The 16,948-nt window shown below is 45.5% G+C and overlaps 1 protein-coding gene across 1 annotated transcript in view; it reads left to right on the top strand.

Moving 5' to 3' along the window:
- The window catches only part of kat2a (K(lysine) acetyltransferase 2A), a 63,259-nt gene extending 49,594 nt beyond the window's left edge, over positions 1-13,665 (top strand). Inside the window, 4 exon segments of the mRNA XM_051918836.1 lie at positions 8,243-8,306; positions 8,420-8,504; positions 10,007-10,029; positions 10,031-13,665. Of these exon segments, the coding sequence (XP_051774796.1) occupies positions 8,243-8,306; positions 8,420-8,504; positions 10,007-10,029; positions 10,031-10,201 (343 nt within the window). The 3' untranslated portion in view covers positions 10,202-13,665.
- Positions 13,666-16,948: the final 3,283 nt, after the last annotated feature.

Here is a 16,948-nt window from a genome sequence, read left to right as displayed (position 1 = left end):
CCCTCGAGGAGCCATCTTACCGCAGATTCTGCTGGGAATCCATTCAGTCTCTCCAACCCTGATACTCCAATCTCAGTGGAGGAGCCGGAACACGCACAGCAGGTTGAAAATGGACATCAGAGTCCCGGCAGGTTTGCTAAAGGCGTGAAGGATGATCTCTTTGACGTCACTTACCCTGTAAGGGCAGAGAAGACTTTCAAGGTTTCATGGAGAACCATAGCAAAATATCAGAAAATGACTGATATTCAGGGCTTGAATGGAGACTTGAATGAAACAACTGCAAAAATCACATATCTCTCTATTATAAAAAAAAAAAAAAATCTTGTTTGAGGGAATGACTAGGAGACGATACATGATCTTCACTTTAAGATCACGGAAGACAAATAAAAGACCCGCGAGACGAAAGAGAATGGCCACGGAGAGCCTCTCGCGGGGATATAGAACATGAGATACTTGCAAGACACGCCGTACTTACAAGCAATATCAGAGCACGGCCAGCAAAAAACATCAGTGGTGTAAAGGCACGCAGCACACACAGATCCAGGGGTCTCAGTGCATATAAAGCGTATAAAGGACAATATGTTATAAATGAAACGTCAACGACTAAAAGATCGCATTAGCGCAAACAAAAGGAAATTAATCATCAGAACCAGGTGTAATTGAAAAAATAGCAGGACAATGCAAGGTCAGAAATAAAAGGCAAAGAGCAGAAAAGAAAGTCTTTTCGCGTTCGCATCATTCAATGCACAAGACGTAGATTTACACAATAATGGACCATACGCTATGAGAATCTGTGGTCCCGCAACAGTTAAAGCAGCGACAAGTTTAATATCAAAGAAAACACAATTCGGTCAGGTGTATATTTATGATCACGGAGAAGCGATCACAACGCGAGCAGCGGAGACACGAAGTGGCGAAAAGGACAGCGGCTGTACGGGCTTTATAACTCTTTTAGGGCTAATTTTTTTTTGTTTCTTTTCTCCCAGGGCTGAATATTTTTCCAAAAACTAACTTTTTTTTAAAAAAGAACACAAAGCAATTGAAATCAACAAAAAATATTTACTTTTGACAAATGTTACTGTCTTGCATGTTGTATGAGCCTGCATACTCTATGATTTCACATACATATCACATACATTTTACACAGTAAAGTCCTGCAAAGCCTGATCTCGCTCAGAGCAGCCAATTTCAGTCATTGCCACATTGCACTGCTTACAATACGTGTTGCTTTGGTGCCTACTTTTCAATTGTCTGTTGCTGCACTTTCTCACATATATTGTTAGTGTGTACTGTAGAGAGACAAGTCACCTGTTTGCCATCGTGCCATGCCACTGCCACCAAGTTTTCTGAATAAAACTTTGCAGCATCGCGTACCTATCATCACGCTGCATAACCTGTCCAAAGCAACCAGGGGACAAAGCACATTTGGACCAATGCTCTCTGAAGTTATATCACCGGTTCTGTCCCATCTCTATTTGTAATGCCACAGCGTGCTTCATCTCGTCTTTTGTTGTGGGTTTCCACTTTGAAAAACGAGAATGCGATGCAAGCGCAGCCCGTGATTCAAAAAATTTCTCTGCCTACCTGTTTGTCTCGTCAGACAGTAGCTGAAAAGCAGCATCAGGAGAGAGCAGCCTGAAGTAGTTCAGCAGCTGGTGATCTTTCGTGTCCAACAGCAAGCCATGCCGTCTTGTGAAGTCCTGTAGTAAACGGATCAATGTCTGTGTATTCCTCCCACGCGAACCTTGCCATAAATGCATCGGCTGCACGAATGGTTCAGCTGGCAGCGGATCAGCTGGCGCGGCATCGGCTGGTGTCCGATCAGCTGATGCCAGCTTCTCACTCTCTTGTTTGATCTCCTGATCACTGTCAATAAAATCCGATTCTGAAAAATCAGAGTCCGACTCCGCGATAACGCGCAAAACATTGTCTGCCGAGTGTTTTCTTTTCTGCACTCGCTTCTCTCCCTTGTGACATGTCGATGCCATCTTGCTATTGTTTACATTTCGCAACTCACGCACACGCAAGGATTAGTTGCCGAGTCAACGAGTCTAGCATTCCTCCAAGCACAGAGGGAATGCCTGCGACGTGACAGTGAGTTTTGTCGCTATTAACAGCTGATTGTCGCCCTCTATCCCTGGATGTCGACTTTTGTTGACATTCGCCCTCAACCCCTCCTGTCGACAAAAGTCGACATCCGCCCTAAAAGAGTTAAAATGATCGACGGGCAGCCCCCCTTCACAACGCGAGCAGCTTTATATGTCCTGCAAGAAAGAGATTTAACCATGCCCGGGGCCGTAAAATAAAGGACAATTATTGTTTTTACAACGTCACGCCATCATTTAAAACAAGTCCACAGACATCTAAGCTAGCAGTTGTTGGATTGCTGTTGGCAGACACGCATCATGTGCTCCCAGCTCTTAAAACAACAACATGCGACAAGCAGAACACGCAGCAGAAAGACAGCAAATGATCCGACGGCATATCCTTACCATGCGTTCAGCCGCCCCCCCCACCTTCACAACGCGAGCAGCATTGTACGTCTTGCAAGAAAGAGCTCTAACCATGCATGGGGCTGGAAATAAAGGACAAGTATTGTTTTTACAAAAGTTTTTTAATAATGCATATGTAACAATTCCCATGAAAATAACAATCTCTTTAAATTGTATATCTGGTAAACCAAACCGGAGCCACCTAGTGTAAAAAAAAAAAAAAAAATAGTAATAATCTAAACGGGGGGTCCTCAATCACGGTCCTGGAGGGCCGCAGGTTTTTATACCAACTAGTAGACAGTCCATACTGATACTGAAACTTGGTATTGAACTGTTTGGCTAGTTAACGCTTGCGTTCATCTAAAAGAAATTTGAATTGCACTGTAGAGTTCCCTTCTGTGAGAACGTTATCCAAGTGTTTTGTGGACCGGAATAGATTGAAACTTAACGGTCCTTCCAGTTCCCCTCTCATTCATTTCTAAACATGTTTTTATCACTGACACTTCATGGTAAGCACGTGAGCTGGAGAGCTGCTGGTTTATGGGTTGTCTGCCTCTCATTATTTACTAATGTCTGATTAAGAAAACGGGCAACAGTTAAAACTTAAATAGGCAATTAAGGGTTCTGAATAGTAACCGGCAAGAGAACTAAAATTATGCCCAAAAAACGTATTGCTTTAGTAGTAAATAAAAGGGTTCTAATTAAGAAATTGGTTAAAGTGAAAACCCGCAGCCACAGCAGACCTCCAGGACTGTAACTGAGGACCTCTGATCTACAAAGTAACTCGCATTTGTCTTTGATGAATGAAAGCGCTATCAAGGCATAGAGTTAAACACCAACTTTCATTATCACCAAGGACTGAGTTCTAATTCGGACACTGGCTGGAGTGAAAACCCGTAGCCACTGCGGCCCTCCAGGACCGTGATTGAGGACCACTGATCTAAACTCATAAAACTGGTGGTGTATTATCCTGGGACAGCAAAAGTACTGAGAACAGCTTATCGGTTAAACAAACACGCTTGATGGGCTGAATGTTCTCCTTTTGTTTGTCAGATTCCTGTTAATCCACTGTATCTGGAGTCTGGTCATATACTCACAATGTCCCAAGCGTATGTATTTTGGCTAAAATATTGTTACATAAACCACTTGTGCATGAAACAGAGGCAAGAGCAAATGAGATTGAGATTTGGAATTGGACAGCTGCCCCCTGCATGAACAACACCCACCCCCCCTCCCTTTTGTTGGTCGTTAGGTCACAGCTGCTGTATTTCTGGGTTTTTTCATTGGCGGATTGGGAATTGACCTTCTGTTTGTGACCTTCATCTCTGAAGTACACCAACACGAGGCTGACTGTCCGCATGATAACATTTTAACTCCTTTTGCTCTAGCGCGGGGGTCGCCAAGTCCGGTCCTGGAGGACCACCGTGGCTGCAGGTATCCAGAGCCAGGCAGGTCCCATCGGGTGTTTGTTTATTATTGTGGCCTGGCAGACTCCACCAGCTGTCCTTGCAGTGTATTGCCCTGTAGTTCTGTGCCCATAGGCTAGCAGTCCCAACCAGCTCTGTTAACATTCAGTGGCCTGGTAGACCCCACGGGCTGTTTGTAGTCACTCAGAAGTCCTGTATCCAAAGCCAGGCAGGCCTCATCAGGTGTTTGTTTATTATTGTGGCCTGGCAGACCCTGCCAGCTGCCCTTATAGCGCATTGCCCTGTAGTTCTGAACTCATAGGCTGGCAGTCCCCACCAGCTGTACTTACAGTTGGTGGCCTGGCAGTCCGGAGTCCAAAGCCTGGTAGGCCTTGTGGTCTGTCAGTATATATGTAGCTATGGTCTGGAAGTTTTGTGTCCATAACTAGGCAGTCCCCACCAGCTGTTGTTTTATAGCGTGATGCCCTGTCATTCTTTGCTCATAGGGTGGCAGCCTCCGCCAGCTATCTTAAATGCTTAGTGGTCTGGCAGTTCTGTGTCAATAGCTAGGTGTGCCCCATGGGCTGTTTGTATGCAAGTGTAGCCCAGCAGTCTTCTGCCCTTAGCCATGAAGGACCCACCAGCTGTCTTATCGCCAAGTCACCCTGAAGTCCTGTGCCCATAGTCAGGCAGACCCCCACCAGCTGTCTTCACAATGTAATGCCCTGCAGTTCTGTGCCCTCCAGCTGTATTAATCCCCATGCAGTCCCCATGGGCTGTTTGTATGGAAGTTTCGTCCCAGCAGACCTGTGCCCATAGCCCGACAGTGCCCAAAAACAAATCGGACAGTGAGCCAGACTCGCTTGGAGGTGGCAAAGGAAACTGGCACAAGATCACTTGCCAGTCTGTCCAAAATGGCTGTGTGATTGTGTTGTTGAGTCAGGCGCGGCCCCCTGCATTTCAAAAAAAATAAAAAATACATGTTTGGGATGTTGTTGTCATGTAGCTGGACACCTGACATTTGGATTATGGGACACAACTAATCTCAGATTTATTTTTATGGACATTTTGATTTTGTTGGCTGCTGTTCAAGCTGAATTCAAGTCCATTGTATTAAGAAATGTGTGATCTCCATTGTATATGAAAACAGGAGTTTGAAAGTTTTTCTTGGCTATCACTGCAAACAACACAGGTGAGTAATAACTCAAAAATAAGGATACTTTCAGGATGGAGTATTCATTTAATATCAAATATTTATAAACGAAGTGGGAATGTAGTGTCTGCTCTGTAAACAGATGCTCTTCTTCTAAGGCAGGGATGGGCAGCGTCGGTCCTGGAGGGTCCGCAGTGGCTGCAGGTTTTTGTTCCAACCCAGTTTCTTAATGAGAAGTCAGTTATTGCTGATGAAGCCACTTATTGCTTAAGTGACATTTTGAGGCTTCATTTTAGTGGTCTCGCTTGTAGCAGTCCAGTGCCGCTCAGATTCACACCGTCAAGGTGATGGTGATTTATTTATTTTTATGGAGGAGATCCTAGGGGTGCTCCCAGCCTTTCCCCAACCCACACACACTCACAAACAGAGACAAAATAATGCAGACTGGAATCAAACAACAATTAAAGAATATAATGAAATGAAATTAAATAAATGAAAACAATACCACCCCTGCACCCCTATGGCGAAATTACATTAAACACACAAACCCCCCACAGCAAAGTCCATGGAAAACGGCACCGGATGTAATGAAATGATGGCAATAGAAAGTCCAGAGAGCTGTACATTGAAAGGGAGTTAAAAAACAGTCCTACCGGTAGACACTGTAAAGGTGAAGACAGGTGGATGGTTCAGGAGCGCGCCTTTTCTTGTGGGAAAGCCATGAATCCACTATCAGTCCTCCGCACACAGGTTGACAGAAGACGATCCAGAGCCCAACAACGACACAATCCCGGACACGATGACTAAATACGGTTAATCAACAGAAGGCAGTCAGACAGGTACACTCAACACACAATACCACAAAAACACTTTTTGTTCTTCTTTGGACACCTGCTCTCCTTTTAAGCCATTCTGACCACCTTTAACCCCAACAGCCCCTGCAAGGACTGCTGGGAGATGCAGTTTTAACTGATAGTAGCACTGCTGCATGCTTGTTAAGCTTCCCCACCCTTAATTGCTTATTTCAGTATTAAAGAGCTGCATTCAGTGTTTAATGGCTCCTTATTAGCAATAAGATGTAAATGACAAAGCAGCCAGCAGTTCTCCATCTCGCTTGTTTCCATTTACATCTCTGTGGGATCATCATGCACTGTTTGATTTAACAAAACACTTAATAGAAAAATGTGACAGACTGAAAATGATACGTTTTAGGCTTCAAATCATTTGGATGGTGGTGTGATGTGAGCTTTCGCATATACGTTGATAAATATTTTGTCTTTATTTGCAACTTCAGCAAAGCAATGTAATATTACTGTTACATTAGTGAGAAGCATTCATGTTTACAACCCCAAACCACCTCTTTCTGGAATGGGTCTTTTTGAATTTTACGACAGAGTTGGGGGGGGATGTGCCTTAAACAAGTTTGGCTAATGTTTCTCTGAAGTCTTTCAGTCAACCCCCATAGGAAAGTCAGGCTACCTAACTGGCAAACTTTGGCTCAACAAATGGTTTTGGGGGATTGGCAGGTGTGAAGGTGTTCTGTTTCCCCATTGGTCTGAAGTACGGCTCTTTGGGACTGGCTTGTATCAGAAGCCTTTAAGTACCATGACGTCCTATTGGCTCTAGGGGTTAGACAGAGAATCTATAAATTTGCTCACTCCCTCACTCTCTCTGATGCATGAACTGAAAAGGACAACACAATGAAGAGCACAGCTCGGCAGTCATATTGAGACAGGCATGCGGCCTGTTCTGAAGAAAGCTGACCACCAATGATGCCTTAACTAGAGACATCTATCTTACTAAACCACAGTTAATTTATGCACGGCGGACGCACCGAGGCGCATGCGCACTGCGGCCTTGGCGCCCGCCCCAGAGTCAAACGCACGCATGAGCACTGCGGCCTTGGCGCCCGCCCCAGACTCCAGAGTCAAACGCGGCGGCTTCCCAAAACGTGGCGGCGCCCGCCCCAGAGTCAAACGCAGCGGCTTCCCAGAGTCAGTAGGTGGCGCCCAAACAACACAACCTGTTCACTACACTTGCTCTAATCCACTGTGCCAGTAATATCGATCACACAACGGTCACAGACTCAAACCCAGCGGCTTCCCCGACTCAGTGGCTGGCACACGAACACCACAACCTGTAAACTACACGTGCTGTGCTCCACTCTGCCAGCAGTCGGTGTCAGCAAAGGCAACAGAATCACGTCTCCACAAAACGAAACCGCTTTAGTACAGATATGCTTATGGAATTAAATGACATTTCCCCAGACGCACCCACCCTCCATGATATGTCATCCATCCAAATATCGGACGGAACAGAAACTGATTGCCATTCTTGGATTTCCAATTCGCTAGCGAATCGCGGGCTTACTTGTTTTAAATAACTAACAAGTCTTTGTGCCGCCTGAAACTACACATCACCATTTATCAATTTGTATGGTTGCCAATATTCAAATGTACTTTGCATATTGTTTTTATGATTATTATCAATAATACATTATTTAAATTGTAACTTAACTCCTGCTTGTCTTTTACTACACCTAATTGTCTGAGGTTATAGATGTAGGAGGGAAGGTGGGGAGAAGTTATAAACTATAATACCTTATAAACAGTGGTAAGTCTGAGTTTTGATGCATTCTGACAAAGGCTACACAATAATAATACAAAAGGGGAAAGTAGAGTAAAATATTACTCTACCAAGATAAAATAGATGGTATCCCTGGAAAGGAAAAAAAAATCTACGATATAAGAACCTTACATTGCAAACCATAAAATTAGCTAAGGTCTGAGATTGGCAAGGATTGGCTTCTAATTAAGCAAGTGGGTTGGAATGAAAACCTGTAGCCACTGCGGCCCTCCAGGACTGACATTGCCCACCCCTGTTCTAAGGAACAAAAGTGGCCCCCCCAAAATCCACATTCCCTTCTGATCTGGAATGCTTTTACAAACCCCCCCCCCCCCTGCAAACTGTGGCTTGAGTTAGATTGTCAGGGGGGATTCTTGTACTTGGTGGTACATGGTATTAAAATATTGGCACCCCCTTAGTCAGGCGAGCGGGTGGTCACAGAGTGCGCTGAAGGTCACACCAGTGGGGGCCGCTGCGGTGTGTGTTTTACTTTCCTGTAATTTTTAAAGGATGGCTAATCTGAGAGACTGAGCTGCTTTTAAATGGCTGCATTGTTTTGCCCACAGAAAAGAGCTAAAGGACCCCGAGATGCTGTACAACACTCTGAAGAACCTGCTGGCACAGATTAAGGTAGATACATGCCGCCTGGCGGCTCAGCTATATTGGCATTTCAAAAGTAATGAAGGACAAAGTTAGTCCCCCATTTCTGTTTCACGTGTTTCCTCTGCTTTACTTCTTTGCAGACTCATCCCAGCGCTTGGCCATTTATGGAACCCGTTAAGAAGGCTGAAGCTCCTGATTATTATGAAATAATCCGCTTCCCCATTGGTAAATTTATTTATTTTTTCTTTCATTTTGTGGGGTGTGCCATCTCAACCGAGAGCATAAAAATGAGCCATGCAAAAAGCAAAGTGATAACACAGGTAGAAAGGGAAAAAAAGCTTTAAAATAAAATAGAGAGACAGTCAGGCAGAGGGGCTCTTTGAGTTTAGCTGTGTAACATTAAAAGCAAATCCAAGATCAGACATTCTTAGTCTTTGCCCTCATCTAAGGTTAAGGTTTCTTTATTTAGTCATGGTTACACAAGAAAACATGAAGTTTGCCTTCTCGGTTGCATCTAATAACAGACAGAATGAAATAACTGGTACAAGTTGGATAAAGTGGAAGAGTGGCCTACCATGGGCTGGGGCATGTGGGCAATGGATATAGAATTTGGGGAGCTTACTAAAATTTAAATTATACAGAGAGCACTCTGATTGTTCTAGATGTAGCCTTGTGGAGGAAGACCATCAGCACAGCCTTGGTCTCTGGTATAAATGACGGTGGAGGGGGGTAGGGGTGAGTTTGACTGGCACAGACAGTGTCATGAAGGGGCAACTTCAATCTGCAGTGTGAGGTCTTGGCTGATTTAAGCTTGTGGGTAAAAATGAGCAACATTAATCAGACCTGCTGGGCATATTTGACTGGTATAAACGGGTGGGCTTTGAAGACTACTTTTAATTGGTATAGACAGGAGCTGGTGGGCAACTCTGACTGCTAGTGTAGTAGGTGCTAGTGAGAAATTCAGAGGTCAATGGGTACATTTGACCCATATAGATGAGGAATGGTGAGGAACTTTGGTACAGATGGAGCCTTACAGACTGGTTTGCCTGGTATAGATGGGATCTGGTAGGCAACTTTGACCTGGTATAGATGAGTCTTCAGGGTCAGATTTGACTGTTGTAGAAGTGGCCTTGTTTACAGATTTCACTGGTATAGATAGGTTCTTATTTGTAATTTTAATGAGCGTAGCCAGGGCCTGGTGGGCATTTTTGATTGGTATAGACTGAGATGGCCTTCATAGGAAACTTGAACTGATATTGATGGGGATTGGTATAGGCAGGGCTTATTGGGCAACTTTAATGGGCATCAATAGTCTCTGGTGGGCAACTTTGACTAGTATAGACAGACAGGATTTGGTCTGCAAATTTGACCTGGTGAATTGGACTGGTTTGTACTGGTTTGGGGGGTTGGGGAAGTAATGAGAGATCATCAGTAGGCTCTTATGGGGGATTTTACTGATGTAGGCAAGGAGGCCAAGGAAGAATTGTAGGTGGCACAGGCATGGCCTTGTGGGTAGACTTGCTTGGAATTGTGGGACTTTGCCAGTAGATTTGAGCGTTGTATGCAGGGCATTGTGGACAACTAAAAACAGTCCAGGAGTGGATTCGACCCACATGGATGGGGGCCCATTGGACTTTGGGATGGATGGTTTAGGGACGTCTCTTTCAGGGGGTTGACCCTCTTCAGTGAGGCTAAACTTGGTGACGTTTTTTCTGCTTCTTCGTCAGATCTGAAGACGATGACGGAGCGCCTTAAAAAACCGATACTACGTGACCAAGAAGCTGTTCATCGCCGACCTGCAGCGCATCATTACCAACTGCCGCGAGTACAACCCCCCCGACAGCGACTACTGCAAGTGCGCCAACACCTTGGAGAAGTTCTTCTACTTCAAGCTGAAGGAAAGCGGGCTTATCGACAAGTGAGGGCACCTCGAAGAGGGTCGAAAGGGAAATGTGAGGTGGCCGTGGAGCCGGAGCTTCTGTCCTCTGCTGCCAGGTTCTTCGTCAGTCTGGAGGGGCCGTGATGGACACTCAGTTTGACTTCTTTTGTGTTTTTTTTTATAACTATTTTTGTAAAGTATACACCTTTCTCCGTTTGTTAATGTCAAGCTGTGGTATTCCTTGTGCCAAAGTAGGCCAGCTGTGTCCAGTCTGTGTTGGCGCCCCCGATGAAGACTGAAGACAGCCAAAGGGGGTTACTTAATGACGAATGGCGCGTGGCACCCCTTTGTCAAACTTGTATTGTGCCCAGAGCCTTGCCAAGTTCATTGTCTGACTGCACCTTTTATTTCTGACTCTGTGACACGCTGGGGCCATCGAGACGAGCAAGTGATGACCCGCCAACTGCCAGTGTTCAAGTGGGCACCATTTCCTGTGTCCGATAGGGTTTACATGGTGTGCCACTTTTAGTTTTATTTAGGTTTTAATATTTTTTTTTCCCCTGATTGTCACAACATGGTGATCAACGTCATGCTGGGTGGCAGATTTGTGTCAGTGATGTGCCCATAGCCTTCCATCCCTGATGCCTTCTCTTTTTAAATTTGTATTTGCTTGTTTTTCCATGAGGGGCTCACTGTAGCCCCCGTTGTTTCAATTTGCTCCCAAACCCACACTATTTTGACAGCAGGCATTTTGGGGCATGGAGGATGTAAATCCAAAATGGAGAAGACGCTGAATGCAGGACCATGTCATGCTTTTCTTGTCCCCTGCGTTATTGTGGGACCAGAATGAAGGGGTGGGGGGCACGTGGGTGTACCCTTGCCATCCGTTTTTTTGTTGCTTGAACTTTGACCCAGTGCAGCTGACTGACTTGTCCGTGTTTCTTTGTCTCCGTTTACACGATTCTCTGTGCACGTGTCACATGGTGTCATGGGGGGTACCATGCAGACATCTCAGCCCCCTTCAATAGCAAATCCATTGTAGCTGGATGTTACTAGAAAACCCACCTGGCACACTGAAACACGAAGCTTGACGTCTGACCGTTGCGTGTGTGGCTGTTTTTATTCCTCACACTTGTACTGATTTGTGGACTGACTTGACCGTGACAGGAGAGGTGACCCCTGGCACCCAAAAAAGCAGGGCATGCCAGCCAAACCCACTAAGTATTTCACAGAGCTGCCTGCCAGTCTGGCATTTGTGGCATCTGAGTTTTATGGTCAGTAAAGTTGTGGCACAGTGTGAGGGGTGGGGGTCTCTGGAGGTTCTGCTCTGTTATTCCAAACTTTGATTCCGTTTGATAAAAGCGGCACCTCGATGTGGGCGTTTGGTTGTGCAGCCGCCATCACATACAGTGTGCAGCATGTCTGTGTGTGTGTGTGTGTACAGCTGGCATCGCGTGTTCATGGCGAGCGAGCATGTGAGGCTGTTAGAGAAATGTACAGAGGGGCACCTGCTCTACACCTAACATCCATCCTTGGATATAAAGGAGGTCATAAAAATGGGCAGCATTACATTAACTTTATAAGCCAGTCATTGCATACATAGTACGTGAACGTGGAAATCAAAGGGTAGTCGTACGGTCCAGGTGTGTGTTATGTGTACAGTGTGTATCTACCGGTATGTGTGTAACAGGAATTGGTCATTATTGACGTGTTTCTATGTATTTAAACATATGTATCTCTACATAGATCTGTACATATATTTGTGTGTGTGTATGTATGTATGTATGTGTGTGTGTGTGTGTGTGTGTGTGTATATATATATATATATATATATATATATATACACACACACACACCATGTGTTTGTGTGAATGTGTAACGATCAGTTCCTATTACACCCATAGATACACGTTGTATTCATAACACACACATGGACTGTACGACTAACCGTTGGTGCCCGTTGATATGCTGTATATATAGAGCTTCTGTATACACATGTAAAACCAGGTACTCCATGTGCTGTATACTCCCAGCATTTGCTACACACACACACACACACACACACTGTATAGTTCAGTCACTGCATATACAACTTGTGTATGCCGAGGGTGTGTGTTTATAAACGGTGGGTGCCACATCTACTGTACAACACGAGTGTCTGTGGCTAGAAGTCACGAATTACATTTTCAGTGCATGTCTGTGTACCTACAGTGTCAAATCAAGTCACTTGATAAATGGCATATTGTGTGGATGGCCGACATTCCATTCATAAAGTGCGTATGTAGCCCTGCTGCTTCATGTGCCGTTTTTTGTGTGTTTCTTGTAGTAGTTGTTGTTCACACAGGCACTGAAGGTACTTGTGTGCTCCACATTTTATAGCTCCTGCATTACATAAGTGTGTATGAATCCATGTTTGTGGGTGTAATAAATCAACAGTTACATCTGTAGTCTGTGTGTGTGTGTGTGTGTTGAGTCACTGGGTATTCGGTGTATTATTTCTACAGCCAGTGTTATATTTTCAAGGCCTGTTGTTGTGTAAGTGTGCAGTCCAGCCATTGCAGGTACCGCAGGCGCATGTGTACTGCAGCTGTAAACTGCATAGTCGGGTCTTATGTATGTGAGAATCCAAGTGGCATTACATATCTAGAATGTCTGTGTATGGATATAAAATTCTGTAACATGACAGTTGCATCTATAGTGTGTGCGTGTGTGTACACCGCCAGCACAAGCTGTATGTACGTTTAAGTGTTGGCATTGCATAAACAGTTGTATGTGCAGCAGAGCAGTTGTGGCTGTTCAGTTTGAGTGTGTACGTGCAGTTCTGTCTCTCTAAACAGACGCACCTATCAATTCAGCGGCTGCCTGTACTGTGTGTGTGTGTGTGTGTGTGTGTGTGCACAGTCACTTTGACAACTTACCGTGTTTGTTCTTTCCTATGCATCTTTGATTACAGGGACCATTGATAGCACACAGAGTGTGGGTATACAGAGCAGCCATTCCAGTTTTGTTGGTCCTTTTACTGTATTTGTTATGTCCGACCTCACACACCCCCAAACCCCCAAAAGTTGGTGGGCTGTATTTTACTCCCAGTTTGACAAAAGTCCCATTCACCATCCCTGTCAGTTTGTCTACCCTAACGAGTCCCACCAGTGTCCAGTCACCTCACGGTTTCTCAGTGTTTAAATGCTGGGACATTCTCTGAGGATTTTAAAGGAGACTCGTCATCGTGACGTTGCCATTCATGCTGGTAGATAGATGGGCACTGCCAGCCTCCATTGGGTCCTCATGTCAGAAAGGTTCTCTCTGATCGGGTGATGGATTTTATATGAGCACTCTTTGTTGTGCCATCTTTTTTTAAACTTGTGACTGTCTGTCCTCGGAACGCTGTGGTCACCTCTGGCACACACTTGTGTCCAGTCTGTCTGTCGGTGGGCTTTACATTTTATTTTTGCACATTTGTTAAATGGCCAGTGGGTTAAAGAACACCAATAAAATTGTGTATGGTGATGTGTGGAGTGTGTGATTGTGAGGGTGGGCCACAGGGGCTGCCGACTTCTCCTTCTGGTCAGCATGCATGGTGATGAAGTTGAGGCTCATTAGCTGTTCTACCTGATGTTGAACCCCATGTGGGCGTGGCCAGTCTTGTTTAGTTATTCACCTCCGGTCTCCTTGGCAGCACCACAGTATTGAGAATGTGCTGAAGGGGGGGGTGGTGGTGGTTTTGAGCACACAATTCTTGAACGAGAAGTCATCGCCCAGCAGCACTTTACTTCCTCGCAGCTTTACGGGAGAGCTTGTCAGCTGACGGTAGAGCGGGCGGGCGGGCTGGCAGGCTTTTGTGCTGAGATCAGTTTCAATTTCCCGGCCTCCGCCAAAGCTGGCTGGGGGTACCGCTGGGGCGCTATGACGCCGGGAACTTGAGAGGCGAAACTGCAGCCTCTGACTGCGCCGTTGAGTTTTGGTTTTCTGTTAGTGGGAAAAACATGAGAATAGAGCCGCACTTTCTTGTTGGCCTTTGTCCAGTTACAGGTTTTGGGGAGGAACTGATGACATCGGCTGGCAGCTGTGGCGATTGAAGACACCAGTTATTGTGCCCACGTTAATTCGGTGGCTTGAAATGGCCATTGTGGTCCTGCCCTTCACCTCTTTCTGTGGCAGCTGTGCCTGTAAATTTCGAGTCGAGGTCTCTCGTGTGAGTGTTGGTCCTGCTGGTCCCTCAGAATAGAAATCACTCCGCATACGTTCTCTGCGTGTATCCAAACCACAGCGGCAACCAAGTAACCACAAACCGCAGCAGGGACCAGTAACGACACGAATCGTAACTTCACGTTTGAAAGGATTTTTACGTTTCATTCTATGATCCGGATCCTTTATTTTTTTAATGGAAGAGCTCCATTATGAGTATTCCTTTAATAATAATAATAATCCTTTGGCGGTCAGGACCCCCAGCACAACCTTTCTCTGCGGTGGTGCACCTAAGTAACTATCTGAATGTGAAATATTCTATGATGCCATGCTGATATTTTGTTCTTCTTTCAGACGCCCACTATCCTCTTTTTACATGCGTTACCCACGAATGTGCGCCAGTTTGGTGCTACAGCCCCGAGGACCGTTTTATAAGATAATTTGTAGGTAGTTGTCCGTTCAGCCCATTAAGCCTGTTTGTTTAGCTAATAGCTAAGCTGTTCCAGTATCCCATCTAGGTGGTACTTCTTCAAGGTATCAGGATGAGGTGGTCTTCAGCTCCGTGTCTCGCCAGTTCGTTGCAGATTCCCACAACATGCAGAACGGAAGTGCTTCCCAGCTTCAGTTTTAAACGCACGTCCCCATAATTTCCACGGGTGACCTTGAGTATCTGGTTCACCCTTAAGTTGAAAGAATTCTGCAGGATCTGCTTTATCAGTGCTTTTGAGGACTTGGAATACCCGGATTAGGTCCGCACTCCGTCTTCTCTGCTCTACAGTTGCTTACTACAAGTTCATTCGTATTTCGCAGTCAGTGTGTTTAATTCTCTGGCTTTGATAAACTGTTTTGCTTTGCACCCCCCACTCCACCATAACCTGTCGTCCATGGTTGAGGAGTGGAAGCTTTAGGTTCGTCAAAAAAAATTCGATTTCCGGTTTTCAACGGATCTCGGCGTTTTAGGGGTCCCCTGATACCGAAAACATTGATATCTCGATGATGGGTGTGCATCACAGTTTCTTAAGGCCGGTCTAGAGCTAAAACAGCTGGAGAGAAGAAATAGCAAACTCAGAAACGCTAGCCTGTTATGAGATGACGATGAGCTGATTATTTTGAGCCAAATCGTGCTCTAGAGGAACCCTCAAATACCGTAACTCTGCAATAAATGATTAATTCTTCTCATCAGTTGCTACTGTAATGACGTATTTTATGATCAGAAAGATCAAAGCGGTAAATAATTACTGAAATATTATCAAATAGTTCGGGTAACTTGGTTTCGAGGGGGCAAAGCCTACTGGTGCTCACGTCCGATTTTTTTTTTTTTTTTAGTAGTGTAACATCCTCAGCCCCGACCTGAGAGGCACTCCGATTACCAGAAGGATCAGGAGGGCCATTAAACCATCTCTGGAGAGCACAGTCAATTACTTAAAGCCAGCCACGCATTACACGACTTCTAGTCAGAGGGACTGCCAAACGTCACCAGAGGATGACAGATTGCACAACTCCATGATGGCTTTCCTGTTTCCAAAGTGTGGTGAGCTCACTGCGTGCTGACAGCTGATGATGTACTGTTTGATAGCACTGGTGCGGTACAAAGGGTTAACAGTTATGGCGAAATTAGTCCCAGTCTTGGTCCCCCACCCACTTCCCATTCTGTCGTGATACGACAAACACGAGACGTCAGACAGACGAGCCGCTCTTCTGTTTTGTGATGTCCAACACTCCCGTGTTCCTCATTCCTTGTATTGTATGCATGTAAACCAGGTAGCACAGGCACTTTGAAAATGACGGATAGAAGTCGACATGACACGTTTGCAAAGGCTTATGGGTAGTTCCAGCACGCTCAGCGCAGCATTCTGCCATTTGTCTAATTGAAGTCATGGCTGAACTACGCACTGTGGTGAGATTTCTTTGGGGAGACGGAGTGAAACCTGCTGAAATTCGGATTTACGGCTCAATATTTACAGCACATTGTCCCCGTCACTCCACTGGGATCCGCACGCGGACCACAGGGTGAACACCTCCTGCTGGCCTCACCTACACCTCTTCCAGCAGCAACCCAAGACTTTCCTAGACGGTCCTGGCTGGACCTGCTTAGCTTCAGGTGGTGTGGCTGCTGGACGTGTCGCCATGTAATGTGACATCCTCGAGGTCCGGCGAGTGCCGTCATCATCATGAGGGGAGCTCCACAGTTGGACGTTATGCGGTTTGACGGCAACCTAAGTAGAAGTGGGCTTTGTAGGAATCTGTTAATTTGAATTGAAGGTCTGTGGTGGGTTGGCACCCTGCCTTGTGCCCTGTGTTGGCTGGGATTGGCTCCAGCAGACCCCTGTGACCCTGTGTTCAGATTTAGCAGGTTGGAAAATGGATGGATGGATGAATTGAAGGTCCCAAGTCTGCAGGAGACTCCAGAGTTTTCACAAGTACAGAAGTTAAGTTTGTTTTACTTAGAATTGTTTGGAAAATCAAGAACTGGGCAGATTAGCCAAGGAATTGGGGAAAGAGACCTGTCGGTGTTATCCAAACATTTGGAATGTGGCAAGACAGAAAGACGGAGCTGCAGAAGAGTGGGAAACATGTTGGACGCCCTTCCTCTTGCATCCTTTTT

This window comes from Erpetoichthys calabaricus, chromosome 14 (assembly GCF_900747795.2).
Source record: "Erpetoichthys calabaricus chromosome 14, fErpCal1.3, whole genome shotgun sequence".
Taxonomy (NCBI): domain Eukaryota; kingdom Metazoa; phylum Chordata; class Cladistia; order Polypteriformes; family Polypteridae; genus Erpetoichthys; species Erpetoichthys calabaricus.
Note: the sequence above shows the minus strand (reverse complement) of the source record. Positions and strands in the feature narration are given on the sequence as shown.